We start from the raw sequence: 16,303 nt of genomic DNA on the forward strand, positions 1-16,303 counted from the left end.
AGGGCACGGGGAGAAGTAAACCGTTCAGGAGGGGCATTACTACTTAACGAATCCCATTGATAAAAATACATCTTTGGGGGGACTAAAAAGAGTCTGTTAGGTGGATGCTCTGAACTTTGGACTTGGAACGAAGACTCTGAAATTTGAACAGGCTCTAAACCTATCTGGGAGCACGGGGGCTAAGTATTCATAGGTTTTCAGCATCCCATTATCAGAAGTGTCAGAATTGGAAAGAAATGCTGTGTCTGAGAGATCACGATGTTGATTCACCGGGACAGCAGGTCGTGATAAATTGTTGCCAGGCTCTTTTCCGCATCCACCACCACGAGCAGCTGTGCATATGCTCTGACACCACTGTCCTATTCATTGATTTCCTTCTCTCCTCCACCCACCCTGCCAATCCAAATTATCAGGGATCTTGCTTTGTCCAGTCTGCCAGTGGAGCAATTTCTAATGTAACCATTTTCCTCGCCCATCCTAGAAGGACACCAGAACTGTAATAAATAGAGATACCCATATAAATAAAAATAAACCAAAATTATTTCCTACTCAGCGGGTTCCAGAATTAGACATGATTCAGGTGAGAGGGATAACACAGATGGAGCATTCCAGAAGAATTTGTGCATTTTATAAATAATAACACCTGCAAACAATGGGCCTCTGGTGGAGTCTCTTAGCTGTGTCGAACTTGTAGGTGACGCTGGAATATACACTATAGTGTTACTGATTTTATATTATGATACTGATTTTGCTGCCTTCTTTCCCCAGCTGTGTGAAGACCTCTTCGGCAAGATTAATGACAGTGCAAATGCCAATCTTTCCTACTCTGTGGAAGTAAGTATAAAGGAGAACACTTCCGGTGGAAATTACAAGTCCATTTATGCTCCATTCAGGCCCATTGCTGTGATTAGTTGTAGTGCAGACTAGGGATAATGCTTCAATTTCAAAGTTTAGAATTTATTTCAAAACAACGTTAGGGATCGTCCATGATTTGTTTTCCTGGAGCAGATGAGGCTGAAGGGTACCTGACAAGGGTGTACTGTATTCTGAGAAACATAGATAGGGTAGACAATAAGAGGCATAGAATCTGAAGAATATTTTTTTTATCCAGGATATGCAATTCGCTGCTTGACTCCAGAACCAGGTGCCACAGTTTAAGAATAAGGGGTAAGCCATTTAGAACAGAGATGAGGAAAAACTTTTTCACGCAGAGAGTTGTGAGTCTGTGGAATTTTCTGCCTCAGACGGTGGTGGAGGCTAGTTCTCTGGATGTTTTCAAGAGAGAGCTAGACAGAGCTCTTAAAGATAGCGGTCAAGGGATATGGGGAGAAGGCAGGAATGGGGTACTGATTGTGGATGATCAGCCATGATCACATTGAATGGCGGTGCTGGCTCGAGGGGTCGAATGGCCTACTCCTGCATCTATTGTCTATTGTGTAGTGGAGGCAGGTACTCTCACATTATTTAGGAAATATCATACAAGCATTTGATAGTTGGCATAGACACGGTGGGCTAAGGAGCCATTTTTGTGCTGTATGATTCTATGACAATCCTATTTGGTCGTGTTGAAAAATTCTCAGAATTGAATGTAAAGTCTGAACATTTCACATTGACTTTGTCTATTCCACCTCAAGTCCCTTAATTCTATTCCAAATGACAGCTGAATCAGATAAATGTAATGAAAGAGTGGCATGGGACTGGCATGCTGGTGGGAAATCTCAGGTGACACATCTTTGATGAAAGAGTTGAGGGAGTTGTAGGATGCACCTGTGCACTTGCTAGGTGTCTATATATCTTAATTTTATCATTGTAATATCATTGCTGAGGTGACCCGTTGTCTTGTCAAACACATTTTATTGTACCGTTTATCCTGTGTTAATCTACATATGGCAAATAAAACTGAACTGAACTGAGGCCTATTGGAGGGACTATTGCATTCATGTCCTGTATTATAAGGGAGTATCTGCAGTGACATATTCATGTAGCACCTTTGATAGGCAAAATATTTCAAGATATTGCACACCAACATTATCAGACAGGAGATTTTAGAAAAGTAAGAGGAGCCAGCTATAAATAGACAATGGACAATAGACAATAGGTGCAGGAGTAGGGCATTCGGATGTTTCAAAAGATAATTAAATTGGTCACACGCTTGAAGTTTCTCGAGCATGAACATCACTGCTGCTCCAGCTCTATTGAGTTACTGTATCTCATGCTCATCATCTCACTGTATTCACACACCTTCTGCCCACTGTGTCCAACATCCATATGATGGTCTGCAGTCTGTCACTCCAAGCCGGTCACGTGACTGCTTACGTAGAAAGGTGCAGATGTGTGACAGGTGAAAGCTGTCATTGAGCAATGGGTTTTCACTCTGGAGCAGGACACCTCGAGTTGATGTAGATGTCCCCAACAAACAGGGACTAGACAAAAGCTTCTTGAAGTCATACAAAGAACCCCAGCCAAGCATTTGCCCTCAGATAGGTGGAAACATTCACACACGGGGCATGATTAGAGAAGGTTCCATTTCTCACTGGTCAATATGTGATATGAAGACTTGTTTTCTGTTTTGTAATTTTTCTGGTGTGTTGTCTCCCAGGTCAGCTACATGGAGATTTACTGTGAACGTGTGCGAGACCTACTGAACCCCAAAACCAAAGGAAACCTTCGAGTTCGAGAGCACCCCATTCTAGGCCCTTATGTGGAGGATCTCTCTAAACTTGCTGTGACTTCCTATAATGACGTCTCAGACCTCATGGACTCAGGCAACAAAGCCAGGTATGAGGACCCAGATTATATTGAATATGACAACACCTGAGCAATGTAGTCATTAGGTTGATTAAGCAGAGCTATCTATCCATGTCAATTAGCATTTGATAACCCAGACATTAGACTTGGAGGCACAGCTAGTAGAGTTGCTGTCTCACATCACCAGCAATCCAGATTTGATCCTGATCCCTGGTATTGTCTCTGTGTCATTCGCACATTTTCTCTGTGAGTCTATTAACCATATAACCATATAACAATTACAGCACGGAAACAGGCCATCTCGGCCCTACAAGTCCGTGCCGAACAACTTTTTTTCCCTTAGTCCCACCTGCCTGCACTCATACCATAACCCTCCATTCCCTTCTCATCCATATGCCTATCCAATTTATTTTTTAAATGATACCAACGAACCTCCCTCCACCACTTCCACTGGAAGCTCATTCCACACCGCTACCACTCTCTGAGTAAAGTGGTTCCCCCTCATGTTACCCCTAAACTTCTGTCCCTTAATTCTGAAGTCATGTCCTCTTGTTTGAATCTTCCCTATTCTCAAAGGGAGAAGCTTGTCCACATCAACTCTGTCTATCCCTCTCATCATTTTAAAGACCTCTATCAAGTCCCCCCTTAACCTTCTGCGCTCCAGAGAATAAAGACCTAACTTATTCAACCTATCTCTGTAACTTAGTTGTTGAAACCCAGGCAACATTCTAGTAAATGTACTAGTCCTCTGTACTCTCTGTATTTTGTTGACATCCTTCCTATAATTGGGCGACCAAAATTGTACACCATACTCCAGATTTGGTCTCACCAATGTCTTGTACAATTTTAACATTACATCCCAGCTTCTATACTCAATGCTCTGATTTATAAAGGCTAGCATACCAAAAGCTTTCTTTACCACCCTATCTATATGAGATTCCACCTTCAAGGAACTATGCACGGTTATTCCCAGATCCCTCTGTTCAACTGTATTCTTCAATTCCCTACCATTGGTTGCCTCCTGGTATTCTCATATCCAAAAAGATGTGTATTTTGGTTACCGGGTCATGCAAAGTTGCCCCTAGTGTATGGGCAAGTGGTAGAATCTGGGGGGGACTTGATTGGACCGTAGGGAGAATAGGTTATACAGAAAATAATGGGATTAGTCTGTGATCTGGTAGGATTTTGATTATATGAATGGTCACTTTCCATGTTATAAGCAACTAATGATGGAGAGCTATTGGGAAATAGAGGTTCAGAGATACCTGTAATACTCAGGCATGCTGCACTTGACACATGCCGTATCATAAACATTCCTATACTGATGCAGAGTTCTGCTTCAAAATGTTGACAATTTATTTTCCACCAGAGATGCTGCTGGACACACTGTGTTCTTCCAGCGAATAGTTTGTTGATCCTACTGCTGTATCATTATCTAATGCCCCGCTATCATTGTGCCCCTTTTATCATTGACTAATGCACTATTATAATTGACTTGACCCATCAGTATCCAGCTATTATTAACTAGTGTTCTACCATCACTGACTGATGTTCCTGCTCCCATTGATGAGTGCCCCATTTACCATTAACTAGTGACCTGCTATCATTGACAATCCTCTATCCTCAATAATAAAATCCTCAACTGCATTTGAGGGAGTGAGTGTGAAAATGAAACAAGTATTTTGCTGATTCTTTCCCGTCTCCTCAGAACCGTGGCTGCTACAAACATGAATGAAAGCAGCAGCCGATCACACGCTGTGTTCAATATCATCTTCACACAGAAAATACTTGACTCCAATGCAGAATCATCCTCTGAGAAGGTAATGGAAAGGAGTGGTGTGATGACTAAATTGTCTGCACTCTTTGATAGAGATATGACCTTTATTTAAACTTGAATTACAAACCATCTTAGAAATTGGCTGAATATTATTGATAATTGTTTAAAAAAATAATAATAATTTTGATCCTGTTGATTATGCCTTGTGGATCTCCTTTAAACCTGAGTTTAAAAGATAAATTTAAAAAAGTGTTTAATTGTCATATGTACTGAAATGGAACAATGACAATGGCTCAATGTGATTGATAATTGCGAAGACAATTTGCCTCAGTTTGATCCTGTTGGTCATGGATGGTCCATCAGGATACAGTTATCACTGACAAGAAGACTGAGGAAAATGAAGGACATAGAGGCAACTGTAAGGAACAACAAACCTTCATCATTGGCCCAGCAAGAGGAATTTAATATGTAGGAAGGAACTGCAAATGCTGGTTTAAACCGAAGATAGACACAAAATGTTGGAGTAACTCAGCTCAACAGGCACCATCTCTGGAGAGAATGGAATGGATTAAACGTCACCCATTCCTTCCCTTCAGAGATGTTGCCCGTCCTGCTGATTTACTCCAGCATTTAGTGTCTAAGGCAGTGGTTCCCAACCTTTTTTTAGCCATGCCCCACCTAATCACCTCTAAAATCCTGATGCCCCCCCCCCATGTGGTGATATATAATTCTTATCATTTAAAAAGTGAACTCCGTTTCAGCTGAAGAAGCTTAAAACGCCAATTCCTTGGAACATGGCATCCATGAAAAAGAAAAATGAAATAAACAAAAGACAGTTAAAGTTCTGAGCAAGAAATTACTAAAAAATTGTAAAAAAAAAGAAAAAAACATTAGGTGGTATTAAAATAATAATAATCATGATAAATATGATAATAAAAGAGTTCACAGGTAATAAAGAGAGAGAAAATTTCTATATTAGAATATTGAAATATTTGTGGATTGTCTCATACGAAAAATCGAAAATTTGCACCCAGACCTCCTCAGTCGCGCTCAATTGCCCCCCTTAAAAATCAAATTGCCCCCCTGTGGGGCGTACGCCCCACTTTGGGAACCACTGGTCTAAGGGGAATTTAATGTTGGGCAGAATATCTGCTTTATCTGTGCCATTCACCAGAGGGAGCTGTTGGCCAGAATAGCAAATAAAATTCACATTTGGGAATGGAATGCAATAGACATGTCTAAATATTGGATTACTGATGTATTTTCCATTGAGATGGAGATTAATATGGAAAAATCTGAGATTCTGAAAATGTTGAGAAAGAACCTTATGAAGAAATTCATCAGTTGATACATTTTGAACAAAGTGTGTTAGTTTAGAGTTCTCAACCAAAGAGTGAGAGGAAAAACATAGAAGCTTTGCTTGTTTGCTGTCTTATTAGATCTTTGAAAATCGTTGAGAGAAACCTTAATAAGCAGTATATGTGCATCAATGAACTTTAAGGTATTTTTAAAAGAGGTATGAGCTAATGTCCTGATTTATGTCCTCTGCTCAGTGCAGACCTTCTATGTTATTCTCATTTTATTGTTGACGCCTGTTATAAATCCTTAACACCCTTTGTGTATGGACCTTGCCGCTCATAACCATCCTCTCTTCCTCTCCATTATATACATTATTCACCTAAGCCAAAATACACCCTGCTCAATACCTGACCTGTTAAGTACCCTAAATTATGCAACCTGCACATAGTTTACATCCTGCATAATGAATATGCCCATGTCTATTATATGCAGCATTGCTTTGCACACTCATGCTTATGATAGCCCCTGACCCTTATACGCCCTGCTGTGATCGTGTAATGTTGCAGATTATGTAGCCTCTTTTCATGCTGATTGTAACATCTGTCTGGCTGAAACCTATTTCTGTATCACCTTAAACAGCACTGAGGCTTGATGTTCACATAGATCCCCAGTTTCTTGGATGGATTTGATCTGGTGTACAAATGGCCTTATTTGATATTGTGGTGGAGAATTTGAGTAGAGCACCTAATCTGGAGTTCCAATTAATTAATAATAGCAGAGCATGGGAAGGACAAATTCTGACTTTCATTGAACTACTTGTTTTGTTTCTAACATACTTTTATTCTTTAGGTGAGTAAAATCAGTTTGGTTGATCTTGCTGGAAGTGAAAGAGCAGATTCCACAGGAGCAAAGGGAACACGGTTAAAGGTGAGAATCGGTCGCTGTTTGACCCTCTGTTCATCTCTTCCTCATTGTGCATTTAGACACTACCGCACCACGCACTCACATATCCTTCTAGCCATGTGTCCATTTGACTACTTATCTATTTCCATCCTTGAATGCACTGACCTACCACCCTCCAGCAGTCCATTTGTTCATAACCACTCAACCAATTAAGTATCCATAATAATGCATTTGTGACATACGTTCATTTGTCCACTCGCCTTTTTGTTACCTGATTCACCCATTGATCTATTGGTTGATCTAACTGGCAGCCGGCTTCTCATTTGTTCATCTATCTAATCAATCATCCATCCTCTCACCTTGATGTACTTGTCAGCAGGGGATAAGTTGTGGGCAGAGAACTAACGCCATGTTTCTCTCCTGAAGTGGTTCTCCGATAGTGTTTTAAATGGTTCTTCAGGATGTTTCATTCCAGGTTGCATTTGCACTCGTCTAGTTAAACTTCATAATTGGGGGTTGATAGGATCATCCGTTATTTTTTAAAGTATTATTCAGCTACTGTAGATAATTTGAGACTTGCAAAAGATATCCCCAATCCTGCCTGGTAATCCACAGTTCACCAGAGCATTATTTTATCTCCTGGGATTTGAGTTCCAGAAGGAATTTAAAAAAAAATTCTAATCATGCAATAGTTAAAAGCAGAGATGTCTAAGAGTTTGTGAGAAGTTAAACTAAATATTCTTATATAAGTTTGAACAATATGTAACAAACCCAGGGACACACTTCCATCAATGGGTTAATTTATTATGTGTCATTGCATCCATGGGTTCAGTTTTTCTATCTTCCCCATTTAATGGCTCATTTCCTTGTGTGTTATAGGAAGGAGCAAATATAAATAAATCCTTGACAACTCTGGGCAAGGTCATCTCAGCGCTGGCGGACGTGGTGAGTGGCTTGTTGCTTTTTATGATGATGATACTGTTTGAGTGGAGAAGCATGAGGCAGAAAGTAACCCTCGAGTCTGAAGACCATTGCTGACCTTGCTCTGCCAAAGCTGACTGCCAGAATCAATAAAGTCCTAAGTTCCATAGCCACAGCAAGATATAAGATTCAATTCACTCCATTCAGACCCCATCTCAAGTACTGTGTCCAACCACGTCACTGAGACGAAGAGGGGGCCCTTCAAGCACATGAGACATTGATCAAAAACTGGTCACCCTTGTCAAAGATCTGAATTCCCAGGAAGGAAAGGTTATGCCTGGCTCCTTAGGAGCGTTCATAAGACTCTAAAAAGAAAAAAAGTAAGTCTAGAAAAATGTAATTGCAAGATGAGGGCATGAAGAATATGTTGAAAATCTTAAATATTGTATAGTATTGTTTCAATAATTCAAAAATGTCAGAAAAGTTTAGTACTGTTTCAATAGTTCTCCCATAACCATAAAAGTGGTCTGAATGGATAAATTCTCTGAAAGGAGTTCTAGTTTTGAGTGACCTCCTCTAAAATGGTTACTGTTAGGGAAGTCAGTCATCATTGGTGTCCTGATGTAATGGTAGCCCTTAATGGCAGGTTCATTGCTCTTTTGGGCAAGTCTTTAATGGAGTTGTGAAGGAGCAGCACTGATTTGTCATGTGCCACTAGCCCACTCAGTAAACTTTCTTTTCTGTTTATTCCAGGATTCTGGATCAAATAAGGTATGAACAACACCTTACTTCATGACACTATGTCTACAAAGCTCAACCTGTTTTAGGCACAAAATGCTGCAGTAGCTCAGCAGGTCAGGCAGCATCTCTGGAGAAAATGAATAAGTGACGTTTTGGGTGGGATCCTTCTTCAGACTGATTGCAGTAGGGAGAGGGGGGGGGAAATGGGTGAAAAATGTAGGTCAAATCAGGGTCGGCAACAGATTTCCTCAGGCAAGGAGGTTCCCTGATAGGCAGATTGCTGGATAGAGACAGGTGTAAGCCCAAGAGGGATACATAGTTGTGACCTGTGAGGCTAGTTACCAATGTTTTAGTTGGGGGGACGGGACGGGATGGGAACTGGAGGCAAGAAAAAGCCAGAATAGAACAAGCCCTAAATATTCACACAGAGAGTTGTGAGTCTGCGGAATTATCTGCCTCCAGAGGGTGGTGGAGGCCGGTTCTCTGGATACTTTCAAGAGAGAGCTAGACAGGGCTCTTAAAGATAGTGGAGTCAGGGGATATGGGGAGAAGGCAGGAATGGGGTACTGATTGGGGATGATCAGCCAAGATCACATCGAATGGCCTACTCCTGCACCTATTGTCCATTCAAACCCTAGCTTTCATTTCCAGAGATAAAAATAAAACAGAAAATGCGTCAAGTACTCAACAGGTCAAGCTGTATCAGCACTGTGGAAACAAAATGGTTGATGCCTTTGAAAGACAGGAAGGGAAACAGAACCAAATACCAGATAACTTGCTGAGTGTTTCTGCTTATTCAAAGTTTGCTCAGTCTGTGCGGTTAAGGGTTGGCAAGGGTAATCGTGCTCATTCAGGATCATTGTTTCTTGGGGGAACTGGGCAAGGTCTCTGTGGACCTTATCTGCTAACATTGATGATTAGATGAGAATTGGGTGGAGGATTGCTGGGACTGTATTCTGCCAAAGAGGTGGAAGTTTCAGGACATCGAATCATTTTCAGATGACTGACATTTAATCCATTTTGACTGCATACTCTGAAATTGTTAATGCGTTCTGTTTATGGAATGTTTTTTGTTATGTTCCACGTTGAGCAGAACAAGAAAAAGAAGAAAACAGATTTCATCCCATACAGAGACTCTGTGCTAACGTGGCTCCTACGGGAAAACCTTGGTGAGGGCTACTTCCTCTGCACTACTGCTTACTGACATAGCAGTAGTTAACTGTGCAGTATTTCCACTTTCTAACATATATGTCAATATGGGCTATGATTAATAAAGATTAGAAAGAACTACTAAGGAGGGTTGGATATCACCATAAATTGCACAACATCCTTTTACCCTGAGAACTGAACTTACACAAAGACACACATTTATATAGAGACTTCCACGGCTTCAGCATGTCCCAAAGTATTTTGCAATGTGACTTTTGCTGCGTTGTCATTGTTGCGTCGTAAGATGATCTGTATTTAAGTGAGGATTCATATGGGGCAGGACAGGAAAGGGGGCTCCTGTGTGGTTTGGCTAGTGTTGTGTATCTCAGGCTGAAAAAGTGGGGGGAAAGTCTCAGTTTAATAACTCATTTGAAAGACCACCCCTCCAATGGTGCAGCAGACATCCAGTTGAGATTTTGTGATCCCACAAGCCTGTGACTACGTAAAATCACACGGCATGGGTTTCCTTTCAATATCAGTGACCACAGTCAAAATTAGTTTGATCCTCCTCAGCCTGTTTCCATGAGGATGGATTGGCGGCATTGTTGTGAGTTGGGGAATGGGAGATGATGGGACATGCATGCCCCATCTATGGGAAGTATACACACTGTATGTTGGGCGTGAGTTTGAATGTGATTGTTAGTGGAAGTCAGAATGAGGGGAAAGTTTAGATTTTTAGTTTAGAGATACAGCGTGGAAACAGGCCCACCGGGTCCGTGCCAATCAGCGATCCCCGCACATTTACATTATCCTACACCCCTAAGGACAATTTTTACATTTACAAAGCCAATTAACCTACAAACCTGTACGTCTTTAGAGTGCGGAGGAAACCGAAGATCTTGGAGAAAACCCACGCAGGTTGCGGGGAGAATGTACAACTACGTACAGACAGCACCTGGGTCTCCAGCGCTGCATTCACTGTAAGGCAGCAACTCTACCGCTGCACCACCATGACTGCCCTTATCTTATCTCTTCACAAGGCAACAGTTCTACACAGCTCCAACTGCCTCCCTGAAATTCCCCTGGTATTGTGTAGTCAGAAGCAACTGAGGCATCTGGCTGGGGTTAGCACGGTGTTAGCGGGTGGGGCTACATATAAGAAAAATGGACCGTTAGAGGTGAGAAGAAAGTTTTGGAAATGGGCTGATGGCCTTGAACCTAATATGTTAATGTTATCTCTCTGCAGGGGGCAACTCTCGGACTGCCATGGTGGCCGCCCTTAGTCCAGCCGACATCAACTATGAAGAGACACTCAGCACCCTGAGGTAAAGAGCAGTCATATGAGCAACACACACTAGATGAAGTGAGCCATTGGGGAGTACAAGGAATTAATAAGGAATTAGGGTTTGGAAAGACAAGGTTGGACTAGGTTTAGGGGAAGGAGGGACTATGATTTGTAAATTAGGAGGATGGGTTAGGTTTTGGGAAGGGACGGAAAGACTGGTTTGTAAGGAATGAATTAATGGCAAGAGGTGAAAAGGGACTGTTCATTCAATTGGGGAGGATGGGTCTGGGGAGCAGGGGGTGAAACTTTGAATGTATTGAATTGTTTTCTAGTATATCCTCCCTTTGCAGATCTTCCTCTGCTCTCTAGTCAAGTCAAGACAAATTTTATTTCTATAGCACATTTAGTAACAACTCTCGTTGACCAAAGTGCTTTACATCAGTACAGGTACTAACGTTCTACAAACAGTGGTACATAGATCTAACAATACATACATGAATACATACATACATCAGAGGACCTCTAATGCAATATGCTGAAGGTTGTTTGGTTTTATTCATTCTTTAGGTACGCCGACCGTGCTAAGCAGATCCGATGCAATGCCGTCATTAATGAGGATCCCAACAACAAGCTGATCCGGGAATTAAAGGATGAAGTCTCCAGACTGAGGGATCTGCTCTGCACTCAGGGATTGGGCGACATTATTGATCGTAAGCGGCGTCAGATCACTGAGCCACAGGAAGAGTTAGAGCCCATCCCTTCCCCAGCCCATTAAGTACCTGGCCTAACCTTGCCAGGTCTCTGCCATTGTTCACAGGTACTATCGGACCTTTAAACAGGCCAGTACTTATGAGCCCATGATTCAAAGTGCTCAGATTCAACAAATAGTTGCAGCACATGAGCTGACCTTGATAACCAATAGGGAGTCATAGATGCTTCCAGAATCCATCTTGACTGCTAGATCTGCGATGACTTAGCATCAATAGCAAAGTATCAAATGCTTCCTGTGATGCACAGTGTGTGATATCTAATATTGACATTTAACATGGTCTTAGGTATATGATGGACAACCAGATCATTCCAAGCTTGGGCCCATAGTGGGACTGGGAACAATTTGGTTGGCCGTGTACTTAGTTCAATTTCTTATCAGAAAGAAATCCCAGGATCCAACTTCTCCCATTCCAAGTTCTCCTGAAGAAGTCTGTACCTGTGAAATCTACAGACCAGGCAGTAAAGTAATGGTGCATTCAGAAGTTGATAACACAAATTGAGCATTTTTGTGCAAATGAGTGTAATGGAGTAAAATGACACAAAGTGCAACATCCTGGGGTGTTGCCCCAGACTCTTGTGTACAGCCAAATGTGGTTAATATGTCACAGTGCCGAGTCTCCGCAGACTCGTACAACAAAAGGAATCCTCTTCCACGATATGCGGCATCTCGGTTTGCAACAGGGTGGGACACAATTTTACAGGGTTGTTTGTTGTCGTGATCTCCTTCCCTAACCCTTGCCTCTCCCTACTGTCTCTACACCGTTTTCCATCTGTCTGCTGTTCTCTTTGAGTCTAGCTCCTCTCTGAGCCTGTTTTATCTGAGCAATTTCAAGTTTTTTCTTTCTGGGATGCTGTGATTGTGAACTCTGACCTTTGACCCTTGTTTCTCTCCTTTCTCTGGTCACAGTGACTCCGGTGCCCGATGACACAAGAAGTGGAAGAAAATGTGTGTAAACAGCTGGAGTAGCATAGTAGCAGCTTGCGACGCTTCCCTCATACGTGCATGCACACTTGTGCATGTGCACAGATGGGTGCATACCCCTTGCAACACAGCATGAGACAAAGAGCCTGTTCTTCCTGTGCCTTTGGCCATGGGTCACCCCCAACTGTGTTAATAAGGCAGCCTGAATGGGCACATCATTGTTTAACATTTGGCATGGTCCTTTTCTTCTCTGTGTATCTGGCAGGTTCTCACCCACCCACATCAGTCACTAACCACTCTTCATACGTGGAACAAGACTTGATGGTCATGCTTCCCAATCCTTGAGGGGATCACAGCCTCTTTTGATCCTGACCCTTGCAGGGTAAACATTGGCCATTTCAAACAGGGCCTGCACAGTGCACAAACCCAAATTAACCTCTGTCCAGAATGATTACTCAGTTGCACACACTTTCCTCACAATTGTGTCAGGGCAAACTACTTTCTGTTTGTTTGAGCAGCAGAGGTGACACAGTATCAGCACAGTAGAACCAACAGCGGACTGTGCCCATTTCCAACGCTCTTCCTCTGAAGAATGTTTGTAAGCAATGTTACAATATGCTATTTCTTTCCAGTCCACCTACTTTGAAAATTATTGCTGAGAGGGTGCCAGCTATTAGGAAATTATCAGGGCAGCCACAGCTGGGTCTGTAGTCTACTCTTCCCACTTATAGACTTTGTGCATTGGGTGGCATTCAGTGCTCTGATATTCCTCACCTGTACTCCATCTATTGTGATATGAAGGTAGCTGGGTGAGCTCCAATATTGGACTCCAGTCACATTATGGAACTGCCCATCACTGAGAACATTTAGGCAGCACGGTGGCGCAGAGGTAGAGTTGCTGCCTTGCAGCACCAGAGACCTAGGTTCGATCCTGACTATGGGTGCTTGCCTGTACGGAGTTTGTACGTTCTCCCCGTGACCTGCATTTTCTCTGGGATCTCCGGTTTCCTCCCTCACTTCAAATACGTACAGGTTTGTAGATTAATGTGAATTGTCCCTAGTATGATAGTGTAAGTGTTTGGGGATCGCTGGTTGGGGCTGACTTGTTGGGCCAAAGGGCGTGTTTCTGCGCTGTATCTCTAAACTAAACTATATATCTGATCATGTTTTGTTTAGTTTATTGTCAAGTGTACCAAGGTACAGTAAAAAGCCTTTTGTTGTGCGCTATCCAGGCAGCGGAAACTTTATAAATGATTACAATCGAGCTGTCCACGGAGTACAGGTACTGGGAAAAGGGAATAACATTAAGTGCAAGACAAAGTCTGGTAAAATCCAATTGAAAATAGTCCGAGGATCTCCAGTGCGGTAGATGGTATCTAAGGACCAATCTGTGGTTGGTGATAGGATGGTTCAGTTGGGATGATAACAGCTGGGAAGAAACTATTCCTGAATCTGGAGTTATGCCATGTGACTGGCAACAAGTGATAGAATTAAATAGGAAGCTCTTTCTCACAAAGTGCAGGACATATAAGTTTGGCAGGGCGAAACATTGCAACAAGTACCTATACATTGCATTTTCCATAGATCAAAGGAACATTTTGCAGACTGTGAGGATAATGGGAATCCTGTTAAACAGGTAGCATAGATTTGATAGGTTGATTGCACTGCCTTTGTGTTGTGTGATCCCTCAATTTAAACTCATACATTGACTTTTCCGACCTAATTCCTTACTCCTTATGACTCTTTCTCTCATGCTGTGGCTGACAGGTTTTTGCACCGTTGCTATTGCTGCACTCTACTGGTTAGCTGATGCTCTGACTCATGGCAATGGCTCATTCCTTTGCCTCAGGATGTGCCTTTGGCCCTAGACCGCTGAAAACTCCTGTATGGTTCTGGCCATGTGCGCCCATGTTATTACGCTGCTGTATGAAATGCATAGGGTTTTAATTTTAACGTAAAATATTGGGAAGTATGTACATGGAAGGAAAATGTATTGCAGCAGATCTCACAGGTGCCTGATTTGTGTTCCAGCCAATATCTCTTGAAGACCTCACTGGCTTTCTCATCCATAAGATCTATTATTTGAATGTCCTCAAAAGCAAGATCTAAGTAACAGATTTATAAATATGGAATAGATATTGAAGTACAGTCAGGTGTGATGACAATTCATTGGAAACTAGGATTTATGGCGAAAGGAGGGTTATGAAACGGCAAAGGGTTAAAAACAGCAGCACATGTTCATTCAGTGCCTTTAATGCAGTAACATTTCGTAAGTGTTTCACAGGATCATCAACAAACACAATTTGGTGCTCAAAACCAAGAGAAAGTGTCCTAAAGTGGTCCATTTACAGATAATTTTTAAAGTAGCACTAGAAAGGAGCAGGGCAGTAAGTTTTAGAGAGGAAATTCCAGAGTTTGGGGTTTCGGCAGCTGTAGTCACCTCCACCTCCAGGAGGAGCAACTATAATTAGAAATACATAAGAGCCCACGGTGACAGGGGCACAGCAATGACAAAACATTGTAGGACTAAACTTAACATTGCAGGTATGATAATAAACATCTGTCCTCTAAAGCCCACTAGAAGGACACAGCAAGACAGGTAATGGGCCTTTCATGGAAGGGGTTACTCTACTGGTGCACCCTATAGTTGTTGCAATGCTTCTGCTGTGCTTCACCCTCTTGCTATGCGTGAGTGTGTGGTCCACCTTAGTCTTGCTATCTAATGTTGATGTTGTTGATGTACAACGCAATGTCTGTTTACTGAATCCCTCTCAGTTATATTTGGCACAGGCTTTTCTGTTGGTGGATTTCAATGCATCGGGGTTTTCCAAAGTTTCGGATTGTTGACAGGTTGTGGATCACAATGCACCACAGTTCCTAGATCACTTGATGGCTACAAGGATAGGGTTTAGTTTAGTTAGGTTTATTGTCACATGTACCGAGTTACTGTGAAAAGCTTTTGTTGTGTGCTATCCAGGTCAAAGAAAAGACTATACCTACCTGTAATTACAATCAGTCGTCCACAGTCTTCGGATAAAGGATAAAGGATACAACATTTAATGCAAGATAATGTCCGCTTAAAAATACTTCAAAGGTCTCGAATGAGGTAAATGGGAGGTCAGGACCTCTCAAGCCTGTGAGAGGACAGTTCAGTTGCCTACTAACAGCTGGTAAGAAACTGTTCCTGAATCTTGAGGTACAGTATGCGTTTTCAAGCTTCTACACCAACAGGTGAGCCCTCAGACTGGCTGCTGCATTGAGAAGTTAAAGTTAAAAAGCCACTCCTTGCTTTTAGATGTTCGCTCTCACAGGGGTGGAGACCAGCACAAAAAAATAAACGGATGTAGAGTGGTCTGCTGTCAGCGGAGTGGCATAGCAATTAGTGTTGCTGCTGCATAGTTGCAGTGACGGGCTTGATCCTGATGTCCAGTCCTGTCTGTTTACATATTCTCTGTGTGGGCTCCTGCCACGTGCTCTGGTTTCCCCCCACACCCCAGAAGACGTGTTGGTAGATTATATGGCCTAAGTATACTTGAGCAGGTGGGAAGGTGGAGACTCCGGGTGTGCTGGCCATTCTTCCTCCAAATAAATCTTCAGCAGCTGCCACAGATGAAGCCTCGACTCACTCTCAAACAACCCGCCCACTCTGACACCAAATTATTGGCCCCTCAGTAAGAAGATTAACAAGTCTTCAAGAGACAAATCCCTGAACAGTGATAAGTGACGGTACTGAGTTGTGAGTAAGTGTGTAAATCCACCAACAGTGAGCGGATTACAAGCCTCGGGG

At 42.4% G+C, this 16,303-nt stretch overlaps 1 protein-coding gene across 13 annotated transcripts in view; it reads left to right on the forward strand.

Moving 5' to 3' along the window:
- Positions 1 to 16,303, forward strand: part of kif1aa (kinesin family member 1Aa) — a 207,320-nt gene that overhangs the window by 84,659 nt on the left and 106,358 nt on the right. For 10 of the 13 annotated variants that reach the window (XM_055646071.1, XM_055646072.1, XM_055646077.1 and 7 more), the window contains exons 5-13: positions 769 to 834; positions 2,600 to 2,778; positions 4,457 to 4,568; positions 6,674 to 6,751; positions 7,607 to 7,672; positions 8,402 to 8,419; positions 9,483 to 9,558; positions 10,785 to 10,863; positions 11,391 to 11,533. In XM_055646071.1, coding sequence (XP_055502046.1) covers positions 769 to 834; positions 2,600 to 2,778; positions 4,457 to 4,568; positions 6,674 to 6,751; positions 7,607 to 7,672; positions 8,402 to 8,419; positions 9,483 to 9,558; positions 10,785 to 10,863; positions 11,391 to 11,533 — 817 coding nt within the window. Of the gene's footprint in view, positions 1 to 768; positions 835 to 2,599; positions 2,779 to 4,456; positions 4,569 to 6,673; positions 6,752 to 7,606; positions 7,673 to 8,401; positions 8,420 to 9,482; positions 9,559 to 10,784; positions 10,864 to 11,390; positions 11,534 to 12,501; positions 12,541 to 16,303 lie in introns of all 13 variants that reach the window. The other 3 variants (XM_055646070.1, XM_055646078.1, XM_055646083.1) reach the window with 1 other exon arrangement.

The sequence above is a fragment of the Leucoraja erinacea genome, chromosome 14 (assembly GCF_028641065.1).
Source record: "Leucoraja erinacea ecotype New England chromosome 14, Leri_hhj_1, whole genome shotgun sequence".
Taxonomy (NCBI): Eukaryota; Metazoa; Chordata; class Chondrichthyes; order Rajiformes; family Rajidae; genus Leucoraja; species Leucoraja erinaceus.